This window comes from Pipistrellus kuhlii, unplaced genomic scaffold (genome assembly GCF_014108245.1).
Source record: "Pipistrellus kuhlii isolate mPipKuh1 unplaced genomic scaffold, mPipKuh1.p scaffold_m20_p_3, whole genome shotgun sequence".
Lineage (NCBI taxonomy): Eukaryota > Metazoa > Chordata > Mammalia > Chiroptera > Vespertilionidae > Pipistrellus > Pipistrellus kuhlii.
This window is the reverse complement of record NW_023425529.1, coordinates 97718743-97744464: the sequence shown is the minus strand read 5'-3', so window position 1 is coordinate 97744464 and position 25722 is coordinate 97718743. Positions and strand designations below refer to the sequence as shown.

The 25722-nt window shown below is 33.5% G+C and overlaps 1 protein-coding gene across 11 annotated transcripts in view; it reads left to right on the top strand.

The window, feature by feature from the left end:
• Positions 1–942: 942 nt before the first annotated feature.
• POSTN (periostin) overlaps positions 943–25722 on the top strand; it is a 50311-nt gene continuing 25531 nt past the window's right edge. For 10 of the 11 annotated variants that reach the window (XM_036454977.2, XM_036454976.2, XM_036454971.2 and 7 more), the window contains exons 1-10: positions 943–1124; positions 2373–2471; positions 4858–4922; positions 6481–6638; positions 14306–14470; positions 15532–15678; positions 16201–16342; positions 17837–18049; positions 18876–19010; positions 20431–20579. In XM_036454977.2, the coding sequence (XP_036310870.1) occupies positions 1006–1124; positions 2373–2471; positions 4858–4922; positions 6481–6638; positions 14306–14470; positions 15532–15678; positions 16201–16342; positions 17837–18049; positions 18876–19010; positions 20431–20579 (1392 nt within the window). In that variant the 5' untranslated portion in view covers positions 943–1005. The remainder of the gene's footprint in view (positions 1125–2372; positions 2472–4857; positions 4923–6480; positions 6639–14305; positions 14471–15531; positions 15679–16200; positions 16343–17836; positions 18050–18875; positions 19011–20430; positions 20580–25722) is intronic. The other variant, XM_036454978.2, reaches the window with a different exon arrangement.

The following is a 25722-nucleotide window of genomic DNA, read 5'->3' as shown; positions in this document are numbered from 1 at the left end:
CAGATTTCTTTTATCCAAAATATTCCCTTTGCTAGGAATTACATGTAGCATTAAGAGACTTTAGTTATTCTTGATAAAATCAGAAGACTAATTATGGCAACATTCTTGTTTCATATTATGACTCTATTCTGTTATGGCTATATTAGTAATACTGTTTTCTGATATGGGATACTTTTGCCCAGTGCTTATCAGAAGATTTACTACCTAGAGATTTTCAATATCATGTGAAGTATGTAATGAATAAACAATAAAACTAAAATGTTTTCCTTTTCCGCTTTGTTTTAAGACTTAGAGATCCTCCTTAAGTGGCAGAAGTGATCTATGTTTATTCCATCTATCCCTTGAGATTTAAAAAGAGAAGTGAAATGGGAGGGATCTCCTCAGTAGGATTGCAAGGAAAATGTAGCCTCTTCTACACTTTTGACAGCAAGTTAGAATTATTGTTTCATATTTCATGCAAGTTTTAAATAAACATTTGTTTTTAATTAACAGCCACTACTCTTTTGTGATTACTAAACATATCTTCTTCTGTTTTCTGGTAAAAAGATAAAGTAGCTTTTCACTTTTGATATGAAATAAATGTGACAAGATATGATAAAGTAAAATAATGATTGCATGAAGCACAGGAACATGTACTCTGAAAGGGATGGATTGAAGAATATTCCTTAAACCCAAACATTTTATTTTCCATTAAAAGGCCCCTCTAAATTACCAAAGAATAGAAATTGAAATATGAACATGAAAGAAGCCAGGTATTAAAAATAAAGAGAATATAAATAAAAACAAATATCTTCATATGAGTAAAAATGAGGCTCAATCTGTTCAGGAAACCTAACTAACAAAAGTGGATTTTAGCTAGCAATTTGAAGCTGCTGATGTTTTTTTCGGATTCCCACGGTTGATACAGTGCTCCCTCCCACAACTCTGGCATGTATATAAACTCTAAGCTCTCCAAAGCCTCCTGCCAGTTCTCTTCCTGGACTAACTGCAACGGAGAGGCTAAAGATGATTCCTTTCTTATTCTCATTTTCTCTGCTCTTGCTGGTTGTTGTTAACCATGCAAATGCCAATGGTCATTATGACAAAATTTTGGCTCATAGCCGTATCAGAGGACGAGATCAGGGGTAAGTTAAGTTATAATCCTCCCCCCCCCCAACCTTAGTTTATTGTACATACAATGATGTATATTTTTCTACTTATTACAAGTAATAAGAAAAAAAAAACAAGTAGTATGTGATTTTATGTTTTAAACTTTAAGAAATACTTTCAAAATAATTGTGTGTAATTGCTTTTTATATAATGCTATATAATTATTATCTAACATTCAACAGGGCATTTCTTTATGATGTAATTTATTTGTGTTTTTATTTTCTTCCAAAAATCTGGAATAAGATTTTCAAAGTTAAAGAATTTTTGGTTAGAGATTCTCATTATGTAAACAGCTATGAAATATCTCTCATGATGTTAGGAAAATTTTTATTAAAGTTTTGTATAAAAATTAAATAATGAGTAACATAACAAGGTCTCCGAATTTTTTGAAGTATTTAAGGAGCTTTTAAATTTTAGGTTGAGTAAAATTGCAGATAATTTATATTTCTTGGAATAAATTCAGCTATAAGTTAGCATTTTGAAAGTTATGCTGTAATTTAATATCTTAACCAACCATTTAGAATTTTTTGGAAGGGATCTTGGCACTTCTTCCTGTGTCTTAGAAGGATTTTCATAATAAAAAGTTCCATGCCTTACAGTGCAAATAAGACTTCTATCTATTTAAGAGAAAAAAAAAACACTTAAAATTATAGCAAAAGATGTTCAAATCTATTACTTCAATTCAAAGAAATAAATTTTCCTTTGTGCAGCAATATTATTTAAGTTAATTCTAGCCTTTATTTCATTTTATGTTGGCTTACCTAGAAATTTGCAGAATATAGTGTCTGTGGACATAGTAAAACTTATATCTTTTATTGTCTAACTTCTCATTGCTTCAGAGAGCCCTAAAGGCTCCCCTATACCTAAAATGATCACATATTTGGCTTAAAAGGAGTCAGTTGATTATTTACAATCAAAAGTAATGAGATATGTGAAAACAAAATTGCATTAAACCTAACGCTGATTTTATAATACTGTTAGATTAACTTTTGGTACAGTGATGTTTTATTCTCAGAGATCATTTCTTTTCTCTTTCTCTTAGATTTTAGTTTTTCCAATGATTCAGTAAGATTGAATAAAATTCAGGTTTGTGTAAGACTTTGATTAAATCCTTGAAAATCAAATCCACATGTTAACTTTTTGTAACCATTTTACCTGTAGGTATTAAAAAAAAATAGACGTCTTTATGACATTAATTTTTTTCTTTTCTTCTATCTTTTAAGCCCAAATGTCTGTGCCCTTCAACAGATTCTAGGCACCAAAAAGAAATACTTCAGCACTTGTAGAAACTGGTATCAAGGTACCATCTGTGGAAAGAAAACGTAAGTCTCATCTTTGTCTGAATGTGCCAGCTCCAAAGACAACACCATAAAGTCTATGTCTTTCCTTGGGCATCCCTCCTCCATTTTTCTTGAAAAACCTCCCCAATTTGTGAGCTTTCTAAAAAAAAAAAAAAAAAAAGGAATGGGTCACATACATGAATGAAGAAATTCTCCCTGCATTTCTCCATATAATAGTGGACTTCTCATTACTTAACCTATGTGTCATATAGGTTCAAAGGAAGCAAGTACATGGCAATGTGATTTGGTATAGAATCTGTGTGAGAGGTTGACCATGTAATTTTCATTCCCTCTTTTCTCTTAGGTGAGTCATTTAACCTTTATGCCTCACATTTTTTATTTTGTATTTTAAAAATTGGCTAGAAAAGCAAAATGACCTGAAATATTAGGGGTTTTGAGTTACAATGCTTACTTACAGTTATTTGGAAATTATCTAAAGTACTCTAACTGACCTCAGAGTTTTTATCAAAGCTAAAGTTAAAAGAATTTGAATATTTCATCTCTTCACTTAATTCCAAACCACTGGATTCCAAGCCTACCACTATAGCCAAAAAGCCACCACTATAGCCAAAAAGACAATTACTCTTTTAGTTATATTTTTCACTGATTAACTTAAAATTAGAAAGCATGTTCTATTGATTGATAAACCTGATTATTTGTTTAATCTGTTACTATTAATAAAAATACACTATTGGGCCCTGATTATTTGTTTAATCTGTTACTATTAATAAAAATATACTATTGGGCATATAAATGTTGAAAACCATTCATGTGCTCCAAAATCATCATTTTAAAATTAAGGAGCTGAGTCATAGACAGGATAAGTTACTAAGATAAATTATTAGAGATTTTGTCCTTAGTCAAAAAACAGTGGAAATGACTCCTTGATTCTTATTAATTTGGATCTCATCCTCAGTGAGAGACACCTTAAGAATCAGAATATTTAACGGAGGACCTTCTTAGCAGGTCACATTAAATGTCAGTTACCTTAAATTGTGTGGAAGGATTGGACAATTGTTAAAAACTTATTCCTAAATTTAAAATATGAGTACAAATAATAAATGTGAAATCATTTAACCTCTGGAGTTTTCATCGTTGTTTTTTTTTAACTTGTGAAATGTGGATTTAATAGTTACAGAGTTTCTGAAGGTAAATTAAATGGATGAATGTGAAATAAGTAACTAACACAATATCAACTGTCCTTTTATTTTAACTATTTTAAACAAATGGATATATGCAGATGAGAACAAGAGTTATACACAGGATTATTTGTATTTCCAAATAAGAATCCTGTATTCAAAGCTGGACTGTACCTCCCAGGGTAACCAAGTGTAGGACACCAGAGGACATTGCTTCCCATTCCCACTCATTGGCTTAATAGATTATCAAATGGTGTTACTTTTTTATTAAGACATTATTTCTGTTAGTTTGCAGACATTTAGTAGACTTGTGAGTCATTCACACATTACAATTATAATCACAAGTCAATAGTGATAATGATCTTAGCCATGATTCAGGCCAGGCCCCAACTGGGAATTCCAAGGCTCTGGTTTAAAAATCTTTGTTCTTTATATTTTTTACTAGAGATCCAGTACATAAAAATTCATGCACTGGAGGGGGTGAGGGGGAGTCCCTCAGCCCAGCCTACCCCCTCTCATAGTCCAGGAGCCCTCAGAAGCAGGAGACAACCCGGCGATCAGGAAAAGGCAATGCCCCCATCACATCTTTGCTGCTGCCACTGCTGGCAGAGCAAGCCTTGGCCAGCCCTGGTTACCTGAGCCTTGGGCAGCCCTGGGCAGCTGGGCTACCACCTTCCAAGGCTTGCCTGCACATTGGGTCGGCCCTGGGTTGCTGGGAAGCCAACATCTGAGGCTACCCCTAGGTGACTAGGGTGCTAAGGGGACTGGGAGACTCTGGAGGCAAGTGCGTGTAGTGGCCAGACCTGCCTTGGGTTGGGTCCAGTCGGGCCACACACCTGCCACCCAGCTGAGCTGAGGGGACTGGACGCTATCAACTTGTGGATATGCGCACTGCCATCTTTGAGGGCATGAAAGTCAATTAGCATATTCTCTCCTTATTGGCTGTGGGTGTGATGGTCAATTAGCATATTCCCTCTTTATTAGATAGGATTACCATGATGTATATTTGGAATGCACATTAAGTATATAAGAAAGGACTGGTTTTCTGACATATTTATGGAAAATCTTTATTATATCTTCAAACTAATACAAATACCTTAGTGTCAAAAATAAACAAATGACTGATTTCTGGATTCCAAAAATTTTATAGCATATGCATTACAAAGTTTATGTCAAAATGTATTCTCTGTAGTTCCCCATTTTAATATTGATTTTCTTCTAATGCACAGGACTGTGTTATATGAATGTTGCCCTGGTTATATGAGGATGGAAGGAATGAAAGGCTGCCCAGCAGGTAAAATTTTAGTAACTGAATTAAATGAAAATTTTGTATTGTTTGAGGGAAAAAGTTGAAGTAGCTTGTAGAGAAGTAAAATGTGTGTGTGTGTTTAGCATCATGATACATCCCAATTATGCCCCCATATATTTGTGTTAATCACTAATTTATCATGGCGGTAAAGTATTACAATGTAATTTGGATACATTGAATGCAACAGATGCTTAAATTAAGTTAGTTCAACTTTTCTTCATGAACAAAAATTTCCTCTACATAATCTCTTTCTTTGAACATATCTAGAAACATATAGCTATTTAGCCAAGGCATTATCTTTTCTAATTTGACAGCTCTGGTTTTATGTTCCTCATACTGAAAGTTGGTTTCCTAAAACTCTGCCTACTAGAGGAAAAAAGCAATTAATCTATTTCCTCTTTGAAATGGTAGCTATTCTGATATTCAGCACCAACCACCACAATGTTTCTCTAGCTACCCTCTCTTCCCCAACACAATCTTCTCTTTTCTGGGGGAAGTGGGAGTCAATCCTACTTTCTCTAAAGCTGCATAGACTTTGGATGTCTCACCATCATGGACATCAACCCATAAAAAGTACCCAGTTCAGTCATCTTTTTTTCTGATTGTTATCCAGACTGGTATTTATAATTCAGTTCCAAGAAGCTGAGAGAATATCAAGACAAATATCTTACTTTTGGGTGCTCCTGAAGTTGGGTAATATAATTAGTTACCATGTCATATTATTAGCTCATATTGAATTTGCAAATCAATTAAAATTTATTACAGGCCTTGTTTATATGAACACTATCCAGTCAGGTCTTTCTCAGGATTTTAGTTTTCAACTTAAGCATAGAACTTACATGGAACCATGCTATATTTAATCTGTTAATTTTGACTAATTTTCTCCATCCTGTTGGAGTATTTTTAAATTCTGATTTTATCATTTAATATATTAATTATATCACCTACTCTTATTATAGACACAACTGTAATAATCACTTATCTGATGAGATTGTCCAAAGTAGTAATTTTCAAATAGTTATAAAAAATAGGTTTCTACACCATGCTTAAGTTTGACATTGATTTATTCATCTTTCTTCTGGAAGTCAAAGAGAGCTATTATGGACATGTGAGATACTTTGACCTATTTCACAAAGGACCCAAATCTATCAAAATTTTATTTCTATACATAATAATAACATACTATTTAACTTTAAGCCAACATGAGAGAAAATATCAAATAATCAGAGATATTTACTGGTAATTATAATTGAGTTATTATTGAAATAGAAAGGTTGGCACCTAAACAGACTATATGTTAAATTAGAATGATAATTTAAAATTTATGCATAAATAAAAAGGGTATATGAAATAATAGTTTTCAATAGTATTTTATTTAACACTCAAAAGGCAGTTTTCATATAAGACTGATGAATCATTTTATTACTAAAATTATAAATGCAATGTATGGGGGAACTTACAACTAGTGTAAAGTTTAAATGCTTGAAACATAATATTCTTGAAATAATATCTTAAATTCTTATTTATTTCTTAATTATTTCAGTTTTGCCTATTGATAATATTTATGGTACTCTGGGCATTGTGGGAGCCACCACAACACAACACTATTCTGATGTCTCAAAATTGAGAGAAGAGATCGAAGGAAAAGGATCATTCACTTACTTTGCACCGAGTAATGAGGCTTGGGACAACTTGGATTCCGTAATTCATTTTATTTAATATAATTACTTTTGTTGCAATTATTATTTTATTTTTAATTGCTTTATGAACTTTGAAATTAATAGCAGTTTACTAGTATGTCTTTCAATTACACATATATGAAGATACATAAAAGGATTAGTTATTGAAGGTGAGGAATAAGTCATTTTCATATATCCATAAATAAAATTCAGCATCCTTATAGTCTAATAAAGAAAAAGCAAACTAAAAATGGTCTACCAAACAATCACTTATTATTATTCTATTTTACTCTTTCTTTTTTGGTTGTGAGAAAATATATGTAATTAAAATTTTTTTAAATATACTTTTATTGATTTCATATAGGAAGGAACAGGGAGAGAGAGATAGAAACATCAATGATGAGAATCATTGATTGGCGGCCTTTTGCATGTCCCCTACTGGGGATCAAGCTGCAACCCAGACATATGCCTTAACTGAGAATGGAACCTTTTGGTTTCTGGGTTCATGTTCAACCAGTGAGCCACACTCAGCCAGGTAATATATGCAATTTTGACATATCTAATAGAAAGGTAAGAAGCTTAGTGAAATTTGAAATTTATTACATTTTATAGATATACTTTATTATTTGAAATGTATGTAAATATATATGGCTATTTAGAGATTGAAAGATTTATAAATATATGTATAAATATTTAAATGAAGTGTTGTAAACAATACATTTTATTTTCAGACTTTTTGTGAATAGCCTGACTTACGAACACCAAATTATGACTCAGTTCCCAAATCTATAAACTGGTATCAAAATGTACTGTAACAATAACATTATTTAAGAACTTTAACTCAACATGAGAGAAAATATGAATTTTGCAATGAAATAATCAGAGATATTTACAGATGATTATAATCTACTTTCTACTTGAAGAATTGATAATTGCTACTACAGCAAAACATATTTGGAAAAATTTAGGCAGATTCCTCTGGATAGTATCTTATAATTGCTTGCATTATAGAACTCTCTCTTCTGGTTGTCTTTAACCACATTTCTTTTGCTGACTCCTCTTCTTCCTTGCCTTAAGAATGGGTGTTATTAAAGTGTGTGCAGTAGACTTTCCTCTTTATATACACCTCTGATGACTTCAGCTATTACTTTAGTGCAAATAACATCTTATCTGTTTCTTGTACTTGCTCTTTTTGGAACTCCAGGAGAATATTTCTAATGTCCATCTTAATATTGTTCTTTGGATACATTATCTGTATCTTTAAACAAAAGGTATCTACAACATATACATAAACAATTATTTTTTCTCTGTCTTTTTTCCACAATTGGCAATAGCAGTCTCAGTGTTTAGACTTGGATATTGTATGTCATCCTTACCTCCTTTCTCTCCAGTTTTTACAAACTAGTTAGTCACCCATATCCCATGTTTCATACTCTTTTTTTATTGATTTTTTGTCACCCCCTCCCTCCCATACATACCCTCCCTCCCCAGAGTTTTATGTCCATTAGTTGTACTTATATGCATGTACACAAGTCCTTCGGTTGATCTATTATCTCCCCCAGACCTTCCTCTCCTCCCCACTGTAAATTGACAGTCTGCCTGTTGCTTTACTGTCTCTATATCTGTCTCTTGGTTCATCAGTTTATAATGTTCTTTATCATCCACAAATGAGTGAGGTCATGTGGTATTTCTCTTTCATTGATTGGCTTATTTCACTCAGCATGATATTCTCCAATTCTATCCAGGTTGCTGCAAATGATGAGAATTCCTTCTTTTTTATGGCAGCATAGTATTCCATTGTGTAGATGTACCATAGTTTTTGGATCCAGTCATCTGCTGACAGGCACCTAGGCTGTTTCCAAATTCTGGCTATTGTAGATTGTACTGCTATGAACATAGGGGTGCATATATCCTTTCTGATTGGTGTTTCTAGTTTCTTGGGATATATTCCTAGAAGTAGGATTACTGGGTCAAATGGGAGTTCCATTTTCAGTTTTTTGAGGAAACTCCACACTGTTCTCCACAGTGGTTGCACCAGTCTGCATTCCCACCAGCAGTGCACAAGGGTTCTTTTTTCTCCTCAACCTCGCCAACACTTGTCGTTTGGTGATTTGTTGATGTTGGCCATTCTGACAGGTGTGAGATGGTACCGCATTGTTATTTTGATTTGCACCTCTCGGACAATTAGTGACTTTGAGATGTTTTCATGTGCCTTTTGGCCTTCCTTCTGTCTTCTTTTGAAAATATTCTATTTATGTCCATTGCCCATTTTTTAATTGGATCATTCATCTTCCTTTTATTTAGTTGTATAAGCTGTCTGTAAATGTTGGAGATTAAAACTTTATCAATGATAACATTTGCAAATATGTTCTCCCATATAGAGGGCTTTCTTGTTGTTTTGATGATGGTTTCTTTTGCTATAAAAAGATTTTTATTTTGATGTAGTCCCATTTGTTTATTTTCTCTTTAGCTTCCGTTGCCCTATGAGCAGTATCAGTGAAGACGTTTTTTTGGCATATGTCTGAGATTTTGCTGCCTGTGGATGCTTCTAGTATTTTTATGGTTTCCCATCTGATGTTTAAGTCCTGTATCCATTTTGAGTTTATTTTTGTGAATGGTATAAGTTGGTGATCTAGTTTCATTCTTTTGTACGTGTCTGTCCAATTTTCCCAACACCATTTATTGAAGAAACTGTCTTGACTTCATTGTATATTCGTGCCTCATTTGTCAAATGTTAATTGAGCATAGTGATTTGGGTTGATATCTGGGTTCTCGATTCTATTCCATTGATCTATATGTCTGTTCTTGTGCCATTACCAGGTTGTTTTGAGAACAGTGGCTTTGTAATATAGTTTGAAGTCTGGTATTGAGATCCCTCCTACTTTACTCTTCTTTCTCAGGATTGCTGTGGCTATTCGGGGTCTTTTATTGTTCCAAATAAACTTTTGGAGAGTTCTTTCTAGGTCAGTGAAATATGTCATTGGTATTTTAATGGGGAGTGCATTGAACCCATAGATTGCTTTAGGAAGTATGGACATTTTGATGACGTTGATTCTACCAATCCATGAACATGGTATGTTCTTCCATCTCCTTTCAACTTCCTCTATCTCTTTTTCAAATAGGTCCTTTACTTCCATAGTTAAGTTTATTCCTAGGTATCTTAATTTTTTGGTGTGATGGTAAATGGAATTGCTTTTTTAGTCTCTGTTCTGTAGTTTCACTGTTGGTGTATAGAAATGCCATGGATTTCTTGGCATTAATTTTGTATCCTGCTACATTGCCAAATTCATTTATTAAGTCAATTAGATTTTAATGGAGTCCTTTGGGTTTTTTATGTACAATATCATGTCATCTGCAAATAAGGATAACTTTACTTCTTTTCCAATTTGGATGCCTTTTATTTCCTCCTCTTGTCTAATTGCAATGGCTAGTACTTCAAGTACTATGTCAAACAGGAGTGGTGAGAGTGGGCATCCCTGTCTTGTTCCTGTTCTTAGAGGGAATGGTTTTAGTTTTTGCCCATTGAGTATAATGTTGGCTATGGGTTTATCATATTTAGCTTTTATTATGTTGAGGTAAGATCCTTGTACTACCACCTTGTTAAGAGTTTTTATCAGGAAAGGGTGTTGGATTTTATCAAATGTTTTTTCTGCATCAATTGATATGACTATATGATTTTTATCTTTCAATTTGTTTATGTGATGTATCACGTTTATTGATTTGCGATATTGTACCATCCTTGCATTCCTGGAATAAATCCTACTTGGTCATGGTGTATGATCTTTCTGATGTTCTTCTGGAGTCCATTTACTAGAATTTTGTTGAGAATTTTGGTATCTGTGTTCATGTGGGATATTGGCCTGTAATTCTCTTTCATTGAGTTGTCTTTATCTGGTTTTGGTATTAGAGTGATGCTAGCTTCATAGAAGGAGTTTGGAAGTGTTCCTTCCTTTTGGATTTTTTGGAATAGTCTGAGGAGGATATGTTTTAGTTCTTCCTTGAATGTTTGGTAAAACTCTCCTGTGAAGCCATCTGGCCCTGGGCTTTTGTTTGCTGGAAGCTTTTTGATGACTGTTTCAATTTCTTCCCAAGTCACTGGTCTATTGAGATTTTTAGATTCTTCCTGATTGAGTTTTGGAAGTTTGTATTTTCTAGGAATATGTCCATTTCCTCCAAGTTGTTCAGTTTGTTGGAATACAGTTGTTCGTAGTATTTTGTAACAATCAGTTGTATTTCGGTGGGGTCTGTTGTTATTTCACCTCTTTCATTTCTGATTTTGTTTATTTGGGTCCTCTATCTTTGTTTCTTGGTTAGCCTGGCTAGAGGTTCATCTATCTTGTTTATCCTTTTAAAGAACCAGCTCTTTGTTTTGTTGATCTTATGTATTGTTTCTTTGGTCTCTATGTCGTTTATCTCTGCTCTGATTTTTGTTATTTCTTTCCTTCTGCTTACACTGGGCTTTTCTTGTTGCTCTTTTTCTAACTCTTTGAGTTGTAGAGTTAGATCATTTGTTACCATTTTTTCTAGTTTTTTGCAATAGGCTTGTAAGGATATGAACTTCCCTCTCAAAACTGCTTTTGCTGTGTCCCATAGATTTTGGATTGTTGTGTTTTCATTGTCATTTGTTTCCAGGATGTTTTTAATTTCTTCCTTGATTTCTCTGGTAACCCAGTCCTTGTTTAATAGCATGCTGTTTAGTCTCCATGTGTTTGATTTCTTTGGATTATTTTTATTGTAGTTAATTTCCAGTTTTATGCCATTATGATCTGAGAAGATGCTTGATATGATTTCTATCTTCTTGAATTTGAAGAGACTTTGCCTATGTCCCAAAATGTGATCTATCTTTGAGAATGTCCCATGTGCACTTGAGAAGAATGTATATTCTGTGGCTTTGGGGTGGAATGTTCTGAAGATGCCAATTAATTCCATCTGGTCTAGTGAGTCATTTAGGATTAATATTTCTTTGCTGATTTTTTGTTTAGATGATTTGTCAAAGGGTGACAGTGGGGTATTAAAATCTCCTACTATGATTGTATTGCTAGTAATCTCTCAGCAGTTTTTTTTTTATGTATTTGGGTGCTCCTGTATTGGGTGCATATATATTGTATTTACCAGGGTTATTTCTTCTTGTTGGATTGTTCCCTTTAGTATTATGAAGTGGCCTTCATTATCTCTTGTTATGTTCTTCACTCTGAGATCTAATTTGTCAGATATAAGTATTGCTACCCCAGCTTTTTTTTTTTTTTTCTTCATTTCCATTTGCCTGGAAAACTTTTTTCCATCCCTTCACCCTCAGTCTGTGTGCATCTTTTTTTCTGATGTGGGTTTCTTGTAGACAACAGATGTATGGGTCTTGTTTTCTTATCCAATCTGACACCCTATGTCTTTTGATTGGAGCATTTAATCCAATTACATTTAAGGTTATTATTGATAGGTACTCATTTGACGCCATTTTTATTCTATACCCATGTACCTTCTTCACTTCTTATTTCTTTATTTTTACAGTAGACCCTTTAGCATTTCTTGCATTGCTGCTTTGGTGGAGACAAATTCCTTTAGTCTTTTTTTGTCTGTGAAGCTCCTGATTTCCCCTTCTATTTTGATTGATAGCCTTGCTGGGAACAGTATTCTTGGATTCAGACCCTTCCTTTGCATGACTTTGTATATTTCATCCCATTCCCTTCTGGCCTGATATGTTTCTGTTGAGAAATCAGTTGCTAGTCAGATGGAGGTTCCTTTGTATGTAACTTTCTGTCTCTCTCTGGCTGCTTTTAAGATTCTTACTTCTTCGTTGTTGTTTGCCAATTTAATTATAATGTGTCTTGGCATCTGTCTTCTGGGATTTATTTTGCTTGGGACTCTGCGAGCATCTTGGATTTGTGTGGGGTTTTTCTTCTCTATCTCAGGAAAGTTTTTTGTCATTATTTCTTGAAATACTTTTTCCATGTCTACCTCATTTTACTTTCCTTCTGGAACCCCTCTTATTAGAATATTATTTTCTTTTGTATTTTCCCAAAGCTCTCATAGGCTCTCCTCCTGCTTTTTAATTTTTTTTTTCTAGAAGCTGCTCTAATTGGGTATTTTTTTCCATCTTGTCTTCTAGCTCACTGATGCGGTCCTCTGCTTCATCTAGTCTACTCTTGATGCTTTCTATTGAGTTCTTCATGGTCGTGATGTCATTTTTCATTTCTTCTTGGTTCTTCTTCTATTCCTCTTGGTTCTTCTTCAGTTCCTCATGGTTCTTCCTCATTTCTTATTGGTTATTGTCAAATTTTTCTTCCATTCTTTTTAGCCATCCTATGATCATTACTCGGAATTCTTGCTCTGGTAGGCTGCATGCCTCTGACTCGTTTACTTCCTTTTCTGGTGATGCCTGCCTTTCTTTCATATGCGGGCTATTTCTCTGTCTCCCCATGGTCTCTCTTTTCAGGATGTCTGGTTATGTGGTATGCCTTTTCCTGGGTTGCAGGATGGATTTCCAGCAGTCAGGGTGCATGTGTGAGGCACCAACTGATATCTCTCACGTCGATGTCTCTCCGTATGTCTTTTTCTTACTATTTCCGGTGAATTTTCCACACCTTTTCTCAGTGTAATTTTTTTCCTTCCTTCACTCTTAGGCGAAAAATACGTTCTCCTCCAGAAGTCCCTTTGTGGATGTAAAAATCTCTTTTACATCCCCCGTGGAAAGGGTTCCAATTCAGGGTTCGGGTTGTGGGACAAACAAGGTGGAGGCTGCTTCAGCTAACAATGTCTCCCATGTTTCATACTCTTAATACCCTCATGTTTGCTATGCATTACACCACATTAACCTTTCTAAGGCCCTTTCTAATTATTATAATCCAATGCCACAAAATCTTCAGTGGCTTCCCATTGTCAGTTTAATTTACACTTTACTCAATCATTAAAGTTTTATATGTTATTGTTCCACATACTTTTCTTAATATTATCAGAGAAACTCGAATATGTGCTAATCTCACTAGATAACTTCTGCTCATTTAATATTTATCAATTGGACTCAGAATGATCATTGCACCACTCCTATTCTATCTACCCTTCAATGCCTCTACAAACCTTGAAAAATTGGCTTTTCTCATTTGATCATTGAAATATTTTTTCTCCTTCTGTCCTCTATCTTATTGTGTTTATTTTTGCATGCTATTATGTGATAAGTACCTTAAAAGTAGAAACTTCACCTTAGCTATTATTATACTTCTCATAGCACCATGTACACCATGATATCATATATAATTTTGGATAAGCAAAAAGGTACAGAATGTTTGAATTCTTAAATTTGTTTTGAATAAACATAAAATCATTTATTAAATTAAAATATTGAATGCAATTTAATGTTTTTGTTTTATTACTCAAAAAATTTAAATGTCTGAAAATTGTATAACACCATAAGCCTTTACTTTATATCAAGATTGTCACTTTATCCATATATACATTTAACATATTGTTTTGTCTCCAAAAATGCCCACGCACTCTACCAGATTCAGATACTTAACTGAATACCTGTACTTACAAAAGTCCTTAATTTAAATAATAAAAAATAAGTTATTTATGTCAGTTTGGTTTGCTCAGCTGGACAATGCAAAGATAAATAATTAGAGGACTGATAGTGTAAATATAATAATATTAGTAATGAATCACAATAAAATAAACTTTTATAATTTTAATTTTTCCTAGGATATTCGTAGAGGTTTGGAGAGCAATGTAAATGTTGAATTATTGAATGCTTTACATAGCCACATGGTTAATAAGAGAATGTTAACCAAAGACTTAAAAAATGGCATGATTGTTCCTTCGATGTATAACAATTTGGGGCTTTTCATTAACCATTATCCTAATGGGGTAAGTTTCTCTAGTTAACAGTACATTTCTAAGTAATGTTGCCCTTAATTTTTTCTGTACTATTTATATAATGTTCACAGAGCTAATAAAAGTTAGTAAGTATAGGTGCCATAACATGGCTTTGTCCCATGTTTAAGGCAGGTACATTATTGATTCAGTGACTGATTTCTACTAAAGAATGATTGTGAGGAAAAATTAAATTAACAATAGACTTAGATGTTCTAAAAGAGGACATCTTAGTAGTTGATAAGCTTAAAAAATAGTTATCAGAGAAAAATAATAAATGAGAATTTATCAAAGAATGTGTCAAAGAATAATCAGAGAATAAAAATTCCTTTATTCAGTCTCTGGCTACTATACTGATTTGGGTTCTTGTGTATTTAGATAAGAATCTTTGCGTAAAACTTACAACAAGTTCATAGGGCTCTTTCAACAGTCAAAAAGTGTCACTGAAGAGGAAATATTTAGGACATTATTATAATCAAACTGAGTATCTTTATACAATAATTGTTTTTCACTCTTAGAACTTATTTTAGGATTAGACTTTTTATGTAAGTTACTAGAAGCCTGATGCACAAAATTCACGCAAGAGTAGGCCTTCTTTCCCCTGGCTGCTGGCACAGGCTTCCCTCTGGCACCCGGGACCCTGGCTTTCCTCGAAGTCTCGGCTTAATCCAGTAGGATGGAAGGATGCCAAAAGGACATCCGGTCTAATTAGCATATTAAGCTTTTAATATTATATATTGCTCTACATTAGAAGTAGTTGATTACTGTATCTATAAAAGGAAAAAAAATCAAAGTAATTATTCAAATGAAAAAATGCTTTTTTCTTATGCTTTATGTTAAGTGTGACTAATATATGTGAGTTCTCTACTGGCTCTGTTTTCTCTCTCTTTTTTTTATAGCAATATGCAAGTTTTCATTCTCAGAATTTATATTCAGAATGTCTTTCTTTATGTTAATTTTATTGGTATAAATTCAAAATAGGAAATGAGCTTGCTATCTCAGTAGTCAATGGATAGCTCTGATTCTTGCACTTTGATTTTCCCAAATAATTATAGGTTGTCACCGTTAATTGTGCTCGAATCATCCATGGGAACCAGATTGCAACAAATGGTGTTGTACATGTCATTGACCGTGTCCTTACACAAATTGGTAACTCAATTCAAGACTTTATTGAAGCAGAAGATGACCTCTCATCTTTTAGGGTAAGAACAAGAAGCAATAGTAGATTGTCATGGATCATTGAAATTCCTTCTCTTTCTATGTCAGAATCTAAAAACAATAAAATGCTGTTAAATCTGGCAGAAACACAAAAAATATATTTCTTGAAATGAAAAGTTTTCCTTTTACATAGAATAAATCATCTCATATGAAATAATATTTAGGTGGACAACATAGATAAAAATTATTAATTACATGACTGCAGTATATTTAGTATGTTTAGAATGTGTATATCTTAGTTATTTTCTGTACTGCTGCATATTTCTACAGTTGTACAAATAATGGCAGAATTGTCATTTTTATAGACATAATTTGAAAAAAGATGAAAAGGACATAGTTCATGTGCCAAAAAGTATCATACTATAATGTTTCTACAAAGTATATAGAGCAAACTTTCATAGTTTTCTGTAGAATGAGCTAATTCTTGTCAGACTAGGCTAAGTGTCTTGTAATTTTCTTTTGGATTTATAATGTGCAAGCATCTAAAAAGCACATTTGTGTTTTAGGCAGCAGCCATCACATCTGATATATTGGAAGCTCTGGGAAGAGATGGTCACTTCACGCTCTTTGCACCCACCAATGAGGCTTTTGAGAAACTTCCACGAGGTGTCTTAGAAAGGATCATGGGAGATAAAGTGGCTTCTGAAGGTACAAAAATGTTTCCCTATATGGGAAGCTTCCCAGAATTTTAAGAATAAAATAAAATAAAAAAGAGAATGCCATGCTAATGTTATCAGCTTTGATAAGCAAAGACAAAGAAAAAGATTTAGGTGAACTATAAAAATTTTAAAAAGCAAAGTTTTTGAAAGCATATGAAAATTAATTTAATAATTAAAGTAATTAAAATAATAATATAATAAAGATTACATTACACTTTTGTACTACTTTCAAGTAAGTAAATAGCAACATTAAAAGAATCAGCAAGTATAAAAAAATCTTAGACCATCAAATTTTAATGCTATATACAAATTATTAAATGCTCTTAATTATAAACTTATGCTAAAAGATATGAATGAGTTGAATAAATTGCATGGTTCTCTTGGGGCATTACTTATTGATGTATAAAATTTGGCTTCTTTCCAGTCTCCTTTTCTATTTTCAAATAGATTTTATATTGTGACTAATACATTTCACTTACCCTCTTCCAAAATACATTTAACCAATTTAAAATGAGAATTTTGAAAATTCAGATATAAATATAATATAGTCTGTGAATATCCCTCCCACATCCCACGTGGTTCAGGGTTCAGGTTCAGGGTTTGGGGTCTGGCTTAGGCCGCATACAAATGAAAGAGACTAGAAAATATTAATTTGGAAATATTGGGGGCCAGGTGGGAGCCCAGCTCAAGAGGAAGGACTCTGCTTTACTCTGTTTGGCCTTCTTATCCCTTTTATTCAGGTTTTGGGTTACACCCATAGCCCTTAGGCAGGCAATTCCAATGATAGCCCATCAGCAAGGATTTACATAAGATTAAAAGGTGGAAGTTGCTTCAGCTCTTTTTGTCTCAACTAGACAGTGGGTGCTTGGCTCTGACCTTTGCCAGAGCCTTCAAGGTTAACCAGCCTCTATCTGCTAATAAAGGCAATGCGCAGCATCCAACAATAGTTGAAGCATTGATCCCTTGAGATATCCTTCAAAAATAATCTTTACTTTAGATACTTTCTATATGTTGTCATAAGGGAATTCTTTGTCTTGCCTTCAGCTTCTATTAATTGCTTTACAAATTTATGTACAGGTATTCTGTTATGAATGGCTAATGCAAGATACTACTCAGGTGTTTTGGGACTAATGTCAGTTAACAAATAACTTATAGGCCTTCTGAATTGAATAAATTTATTTTTTTGCTTTAATAACAAAAAGTGCTTTCTTATGATAGTGGGAACTTGATCAGACACATTTTGTTAGTATTATACAAATTATTTCATACAACTGATCTTCTTTTCTTCTTCCTACTGAGCTGAGTTATATAGTTGATGAAAAAACAGTAAAAGAACTTCAACAGACTTTGAAAACATTTAGTTTAGCCTATATATTTATAATATTTCTTAGGAATATTTAGCTTCATAATGAAATAAGTTTTTTAAGGATCAAATTCTATTTTCCTTGATATGAATACTTTCTCTTTTTATCCTGTCCTTCAGCTCTCATGAAATATCACATTTTAAACACTCTCCAGTGTTCTGAGGCTATTACAGGAGGAGCAGTCTTTGAGACTCTGGAAGGAAACACAATTGAGATAGGATGTGATGGTGACAGCATAACAGTAAATGGAATCAAAATGGTGAATAAAAAAGATATTGTGACAAACAATGGTGTTATTCATTTGATTGATCAAGTCCTAATTCCTGATTCTGGTGAGTAACAGTTTTATATTCTTCTAACTACTATTGTTTATCAATTATGATGCCTCAAGAATAAGTCCATGAAAGATGAATATGTAGTATAAGGAATGGCATGTGAAACACAAACACAAAATAAATAATGAGTGAATTTAGTGTTAAATAGTTAACCTTCGCCGAAACCGCTTTGACTCAGTGGTAGAGCATCGGTCTGCGGACTGAAAGGTCCCAGGTTCGATTCCAGTCAAGGGCATGTACATTGGTTGCAGGCACATCCCTGGTAGGGGATGTGCAAGAGGCAACTGGTCGATGTTTCTCTCTCATCGACATTTCTAGCTCTCTATCTCTCTCTTTTCCTCTCTGTAAAAAAATCAATAAAATATATATTTTAAAAAAATAGTTAACCTGTGGAGTCATGGGCACTCTATGCATGGAAACTTGGTTTTTTAGGATTTCTAATATCTAATACTTATAAAGGTTCTTATAGTGTCAAATTAAACCCTGTGGGGGGGAGGGGAAGGAACAAGGAACGATATAACTAAATGATCATCTTTGAATAAATGAAAGAGCTATGGTACTCACAAGAGTAAAGGAGTGAGCAATAGAGAATTAAAGAACATTAAAAGCAAGAAGACAGAAATATATTTTCCTTCTGAAATGTTTTAATGTTATTAATTCCCTAAAAGGGAAGCTGGAATTCTTATTAAGAAAAGGCAGGATGTCTTATTAAATTGTCATTGCAGCAAATAGTTTATAGGAAACAGCTAATAATTGATCTACTAATTTCATCATGATGATAAAACTGATGACATTTTGGGAATTGTGATGGTTTATTTTACAGCCAAACAAGTTATTGAGCTGGCTGGAAATCAACAAACCACTTTTGCAGACCTCATAGCCCAATTAGGTTTGGCATCTGCTCTGAGGCCAGATGGAGAATATACTTTGCTGGCACCTGTGAATAATGCATTTTCTGGTACGTACTACTGGACAATGCCATTCCTGCTTTTCAGCCCCCAACCCATCCACACCATTTTTTCTTCACCATGACTATTTGCAAAAATGAATAATATATGTTTTACAAGTTCTTGATTAGTTTTTGTATTGGATACACATACAGTGTATTAGTATTACATAGCCTCTATTGAAATGTCCTTTACTTCAAAGATTTTATTTTAATAGGTAATAACATAAAGAGAGTGAAAGATTATGATAAGAGGTATTTAATTGTTTTCTGAATATAACCATATTACCAGCACACATAATGAATCTAAAGAAAAATAAGTCTGATTTTTTTTCTTTAACACCAACATAATATTTAGGAATAAACAGGTATATTTTCTATCTCAAAATTTGACAGTAACATGTTAAATTATAAATAAATAAAACAAGAGAATATTGCATACTTCTATATTAAGTTATAAACTATTGTGAATATTTTGCCTAATAGCTGCTATTCAGTGACAGTCAGATGAATGCAACCTGCCATTTTTTCTAGAAAAGTGCTTTTTAAAGACATATTTAGATTGTTAGACATAATTTAATAATTATATAAACAAATTAGAGGCCTGGTGCACAAATTCATGCATTGATGGTGTTCCCTAGCCTGGCTGGTGATTGAGGCCCATGGGAAAGGGGGCAAACAGCTGGGAGGAGGGACCGCCTGAGGATGGCTAGTGGGGGGAGGAGCCATGGGAGGTTGACTGTAGGAGTGCCATGACCACCAGGGGGCAACTCTTGTGTTGAGCATATGCCCCCTGGTGGTCAGTGAGCATCATAGCGACTGGTTGACCAGTCGTTCTGGTCATTCAGTCATAATGGTCACTTAGGCTTTCATATATATATATGCCACCTATTTTTATAATTTTCCAAATACCAAATTATGACAGAAGCTATCAATAAAAATTTCAAATTCCTAGAAATGTTTTTCTTCTTTGTAATAATGATGTCCATATGCATTAATATTAACCTACCTTTAAGATGTTAGTGCTTTGATTTTATCTTCAGTAACAATGATAAATTTACAAATGATTCATCAGTAGTCTTTCATATGGATATTTGATATCAAATTCTCAAAAAAATTCTTGGCCAACACTAGAGTTTAATTTTTTCCAATGACTACGGTACATAAAACTACATAGTCTTCACAAAAATGAAACCTAATGTTTGGACTGCTTGGAAACATGTTTTAGTCACTAGATGAAATAGCTCATAAGGCTTCTGTTGGTGCATAAAATACATTGCTTTGAGCATTTAATTGAGTTATGTATGTTATGAGTGTAGGATCCATAGTATCAATGATAAGAATGATTCATTTTCATTATTTTCTCATACCAAGAGAAACTTAATGCTTTCTAAATACCATCATATTTTTTTTCCTTAAAATTTATTTATAGATAATACTCTGAGCATGGATCAGCGCCTTCTTAAATTAATTCTGCAGAATCATATATTGAAAGTAAAAGTTGGACTTAATGAGCTTTACAATGGACAAAAACTTGAAACCATTGGAGGCAAACAGCTCAGAGTTTTTGTGTATCGAACAGTAAGTGAATAAAACAGTATAAAATAGCTACATTGCTTAAATGTTAAATAACATACACTTGTCAAAAGATGTTGCTACAACATATGTTTCCCAGAATTTTATTTATGCAGTTTTAACAATAAATATGCATCAGAAGATCATAAAATGTCCTGGTCAGTGTGACTAAGTTGTTTGGAGCTATATCCCTTTGACCAAGTTGATTCCTGGTCAGAGCACATACCAGGTTGTGGGTTCTATCTCACATTGATGTCTCTCTCCCTCTCTCTCTCTCTCTCTCTCTCTCTCTCTCTCTCTCTCTCTCTCTCTCTCTCTCTCTCTATCTCTCTCTCTCTCTCTTCTTCTTCTTCTTCTTCTTCTTCTCTCTAAATATCATTTAAAAAGAAAAGATCGCCGAAACCGGTTTGGCTCAGTGCATAGAGCTTCAGCCTGCAGACTGAAGGGTCCCGGGTTCAATTTCGGTCAAGGGCATCTACTTTGGTTTCAGGCACATCCCCAATGGGGGTGTGCAAGAGGCAGCTGATTGGTGTCTCTCTCTTATCGATGTTTCTAACTCTCTATCCCTCTCTCTTCCTCTCTGTAAAAAGTCAATAAAATATATTTAAATAAAAAAGAAAGAAAGAAAAGAAAAGATCATGGAACTGAGTAACATATGTGAATACAGAAAGTTACACAAAAAGTGCTATGTGTTAATAATTCTTAAATTTACAATTGTTTAATTATAAATAACATTATATTCCTAAAGCATTATTTCAATTCCACAAATCACTACAACTTCTCTAAAATAAGTGTTAATTACTAGTTTTATTTAAGTTTAGTTAGTATACAAATTAGTTTCAGGCATGCAATATAGTGATTGGACATTTATAAATCTTACAATGTGATCACCACACTAAATTTAATAATCATTCATCACTGTGAAAACTGATGACATTATTGGCCATATTCCCCTTCACCTTTTTTAACCATCCTCCCAACTCTTGTCTACTCTGGAAAACATGTTTCAATAAGTCTGTTTTTGTTTTACTTCATATTCCACATATAAGTAAAATCATATGATATTTGTCTTTCTCTGATGTACTTCACTAAGCATAATACCATTCTTGTTCTCACAAATGGTAAAATTTCATTTTTTATGGCTGAGTAATATTCCATTGCAAAATTAGGCCACATACTTTTTATCCATTAATCTATCAATGGAAATCTAGGTTGCTTCTATACCTTTGTTATTGTAAATAATGATGCCATGAACATAGGAAGGTATAAATCTTTTTAAATTAGTGTTTTGTTTCCATTGATAAATACCTAGAAATAGAATTGCTGGATCAGATGGTACTTCTTTTTTCAATTTTTTGAGGAGTCTCCACACAGCTTTCCGTATTGGCTGCAATAATTTGAAGACCCACCAAAAGTGCACAAGGGCTCCCTTTTTTCTACATTCTTGCCAACACAAGTTATTTGTTGAATATATGTGATTTATTTATTTTCAAAATAAACTTAATTGGGTGACATTGGTATATAGGTTCCAAGTATATAATTCTATGATTAATCATCTGTATATTATATTTTTTGCCAAGCACACTAAGTAATATATCCTGTCACCATATATTTGACCCCTTTTACCTTTTACTACCTTCCACCACCAATTCCTCTGGTAAGTATTCCATAGTTGTCTGTATCTATGAGTTTTTGTTTGTTTTTCCTGTTCGTTCATTTGTTGCTTTCAGTTTTGTATCTTATTATGAGTGAAATCATATGATTTTTGACTATTTCTGTATGATTTATTTAGCTGAGCATGATATTCTCAAGATCCTTCCAGGTAGTCATATGGCAGTATTTATTTATTTTTTAAATTAAATCTTTATCATTGAAAGAATTACATATGTCCTCCTATTCCCCATATTAACCCCTTCCAGTCCAACCCCACCCACCACCCAAGGCCTTCACTACTCTATTGTCTGTGTCTATGGGTTAAAGAATATATGCATACAAGTTGGTTGATCTCTTCCCACTTAGTAGTCATTCTCCCCTGCTTACGCTCTGAGATTCCACAGACTGTTCTATGTTTCTATGTGTCTGGATCTATTTTGTTCATTCATTTATTTTTTTCATTAGATTCCACAAATGAGTGAGATCATGTGATATTTGTCTTTGTCTGACTAGCTTATTTCAATTAGCATAATACTCTCCAGGTCCCTCCATGGTATTGCAAATGTTAAGTTCTTTCTTTTTTACTGTTGTATAGTATCTCATGGTGTAAATGTACCACTGCTTTTTTATCTACTTGGATTATTTTCAGGTCTTAGCTATTATATATTGTGCTGCTCTGACCATAGGGATGCATGCATTCTTTCTGATTGGTGTTTCAGGTTTCTTAGGATATATTCCCAGCAGCAAGATCACTAGGTCAAAATGTAGCTGATACTTAATTTTTTAGGAATCTCCATAATAACTGCACTAGTTTGCATTCCCACCAGCAGTGTACTAGGGTTCCCTTTTCTCCACATCCACATCAGCACTTGCAATTTGTTGATGGTAGCCATTCTGACAGGTATAAGGTGATACTTCGTTGTTGTTTAATTTGCATCTCACCGATGATCAGTAACTTTGAGCATTTTTTCATGTGCCTCTTGGCCATCTGTATATCCTCTTTGGAGAAATGTCTATTCAGGCATTCTGCCCATTTTAAAATTGGATTGTTTGTCTTCCTTTTGTTAAACTGTATTTTTCCTTATATATTTTAGATATTAAGCCTTTATCAGAAATATCAATATCATTGCCAAATATGTTATTTTATACAGTGGGCTCTCTTTTGATTTGTTGATGGTTTCTTTTATTATGAAGTAGTCCCACTTGTTTGTTTCCTCTTTAGTCCTAGGAGATGTATCTGCAAACATATTGCTATGAGAGATGTTTAAGATTTTCCTGCTTATGGTTTCTTCCAGAATTTTAATGGCATGACAACTTACATTTAAGTATTGTATTCATTTTAAGTTTATTCTTGTATATGGTTGGTGGTCTAGTTTCATTTTTTTGCATGTGTCTGTCCAATTTTCCCAACATGTATTGAGAAGACTGTCCTTACTACATTGCATGTTCTTACCTTCTTTGTCAAATATTAATTGAGGATAATTGCTTGGGATGATTTCTGCAGTCTCAGTTCTGTTCCATTGAACTATATATCTGTTCTTGTGCCAGTAACAGGCTGCTTTGACTTATAGAGGCTTTGTAGTATAACTTGATATTGGGTATTGTGATTCCTCTAACATTGTCCTTCTTTCTCAAGATGACTGTGAATATTCGGGGTCTTTATTGATTCCATATACCTTTGGAGTAATTTTTTTCTAGATATGTGAAATCTGCTGTTAATTTTTAATAGTAATTGCATTGAATCTGTAGATTTCTTTGGGTAGTATGTACATTTTAATTATGTAAATATTACCAGTCCATGAACATGGTATATTCTTCCACTTGTTTATATCTTCCTCTTTCTCTCTTTCTTTCTTTTTCTTTTTAACATCCTGTAGTTTTCCAAGTACAAGTCTTTTACATTGTTGGTTACGTTTATTCCCAGGTATCTTAATTTTTTGTTGGGATGGTAAATGGGATTACTTGTTTAATTTCTCTTTCTGACAATTCAATTATTGGTGTATAAAAATGCCATCAGTTTCAGATGTTAATTTTGTATCCTGCTACATTGCCAAATTCTTTTATTAAATCTAGTAATTTTGGGGAGAAGACTTTAGAATTTTCATGTCATTTGGGAATAATGAGAGTTTATTTCTTCCTTTTCGATTTGGATGTCTTTTACTTCTTCTTCTTGCCTGACTGCTGTGGCTAGGACTTCCAGTACTATGTTGAATAAGAGTGGTGAAATCACCTTTCTCTACTTGAATTCCTCAACATTAACAAGGACATCCTAGCATAGAGACTCATCAAACAATTTAATACTGAAAAGATACAACTGGCTGTTATGGCTCTCTTGGTAGGGTATAGTCCCATGCACCGAAAGGTTGCAGGTTTGATTCCTGGTCAGGGTACATGCCCTGGTTACAGACTCAATCCCCAGTGGAGGGCATGCATGAGGCGGCCAATTGATGTTGCACTCTCATATTGATTTTTTTTTTCCTCCTTCTCTCTTCCACTCTCTAAAAGAGTCAATAAAAAAAAATCTTCTTTAAAAAGTAAAAAAAAAAAAAAAAAAAAAAGAGTGGTGAAATCAGACATCGTTGACTTGTTTCTGTTCTTAGGGGAAAAGGTTTTAGTTATTGCCTATTGACTATGATGTTCACTGTAGGTTTGTCATATATGACCTTTATCATGTTGAGATACTATCCTTCTATTCACACTTTGCTGAGAGTTTTTAATAAAAAATAGGTGTTAAGTTTTGTTGAATGCTTTTTCTGTGCATATTGATATGTACATGTGATTTTTTTAATTTGTTTATGTGATGTATCACATTTACTGATTTGCGAATATCCTTCATCTTCATAATAAATCCCACTCAGTCATGAAGTATGATCTTTTTGATATATTGCTGTATCCAATTTGTTAATATTTTGTTAAAGGTTTTAGCATTTACGTTTATCAGATATATTGGACTATAGTTCTATTTCTTTGCAGTTTATTTATTTGGTTTTAGAATTATTTCTCATTATTGGACTCATGAAAAGACCTTGGAAGTTTTATTACTCTTGGATGTTTTGGAGTAGTTTGAAGATGATAGGTCTTAGTTGTTCTTTAAAGGTTTGGTAAAACTCCCCTGTAAAGCTGTCCAGACCAGGACTTTTGTTTGCAAGAAGTTTTTGATTATTGCTTCTATTTCATCAGTTGTTATTGGCTTATTTAGGTTTTCTGATTCTTCCTGATTCAGTTTTGGGAGTTTATATTTTTCTAGGAAATTGTCCATTTTATCCAAATTGTCCAGCTTGTTGGCATATGGTTGTTTACAATATTTTCTTATAACCCTTTGTATTTCCATGGTGTCAGTTGTTAACTTTACCACTTTCATTTCTGATTTTATTTATTTTGGCTCTCTCTCTTTATTTTCTGACTAGAGGCCCAGTGCACAAAATAAATGCATGGGTAGGGTCCCTAGGCATGGCTGGCGATCAGGGCTGATCTGCAGGGTGGTACCTGCCTTGGC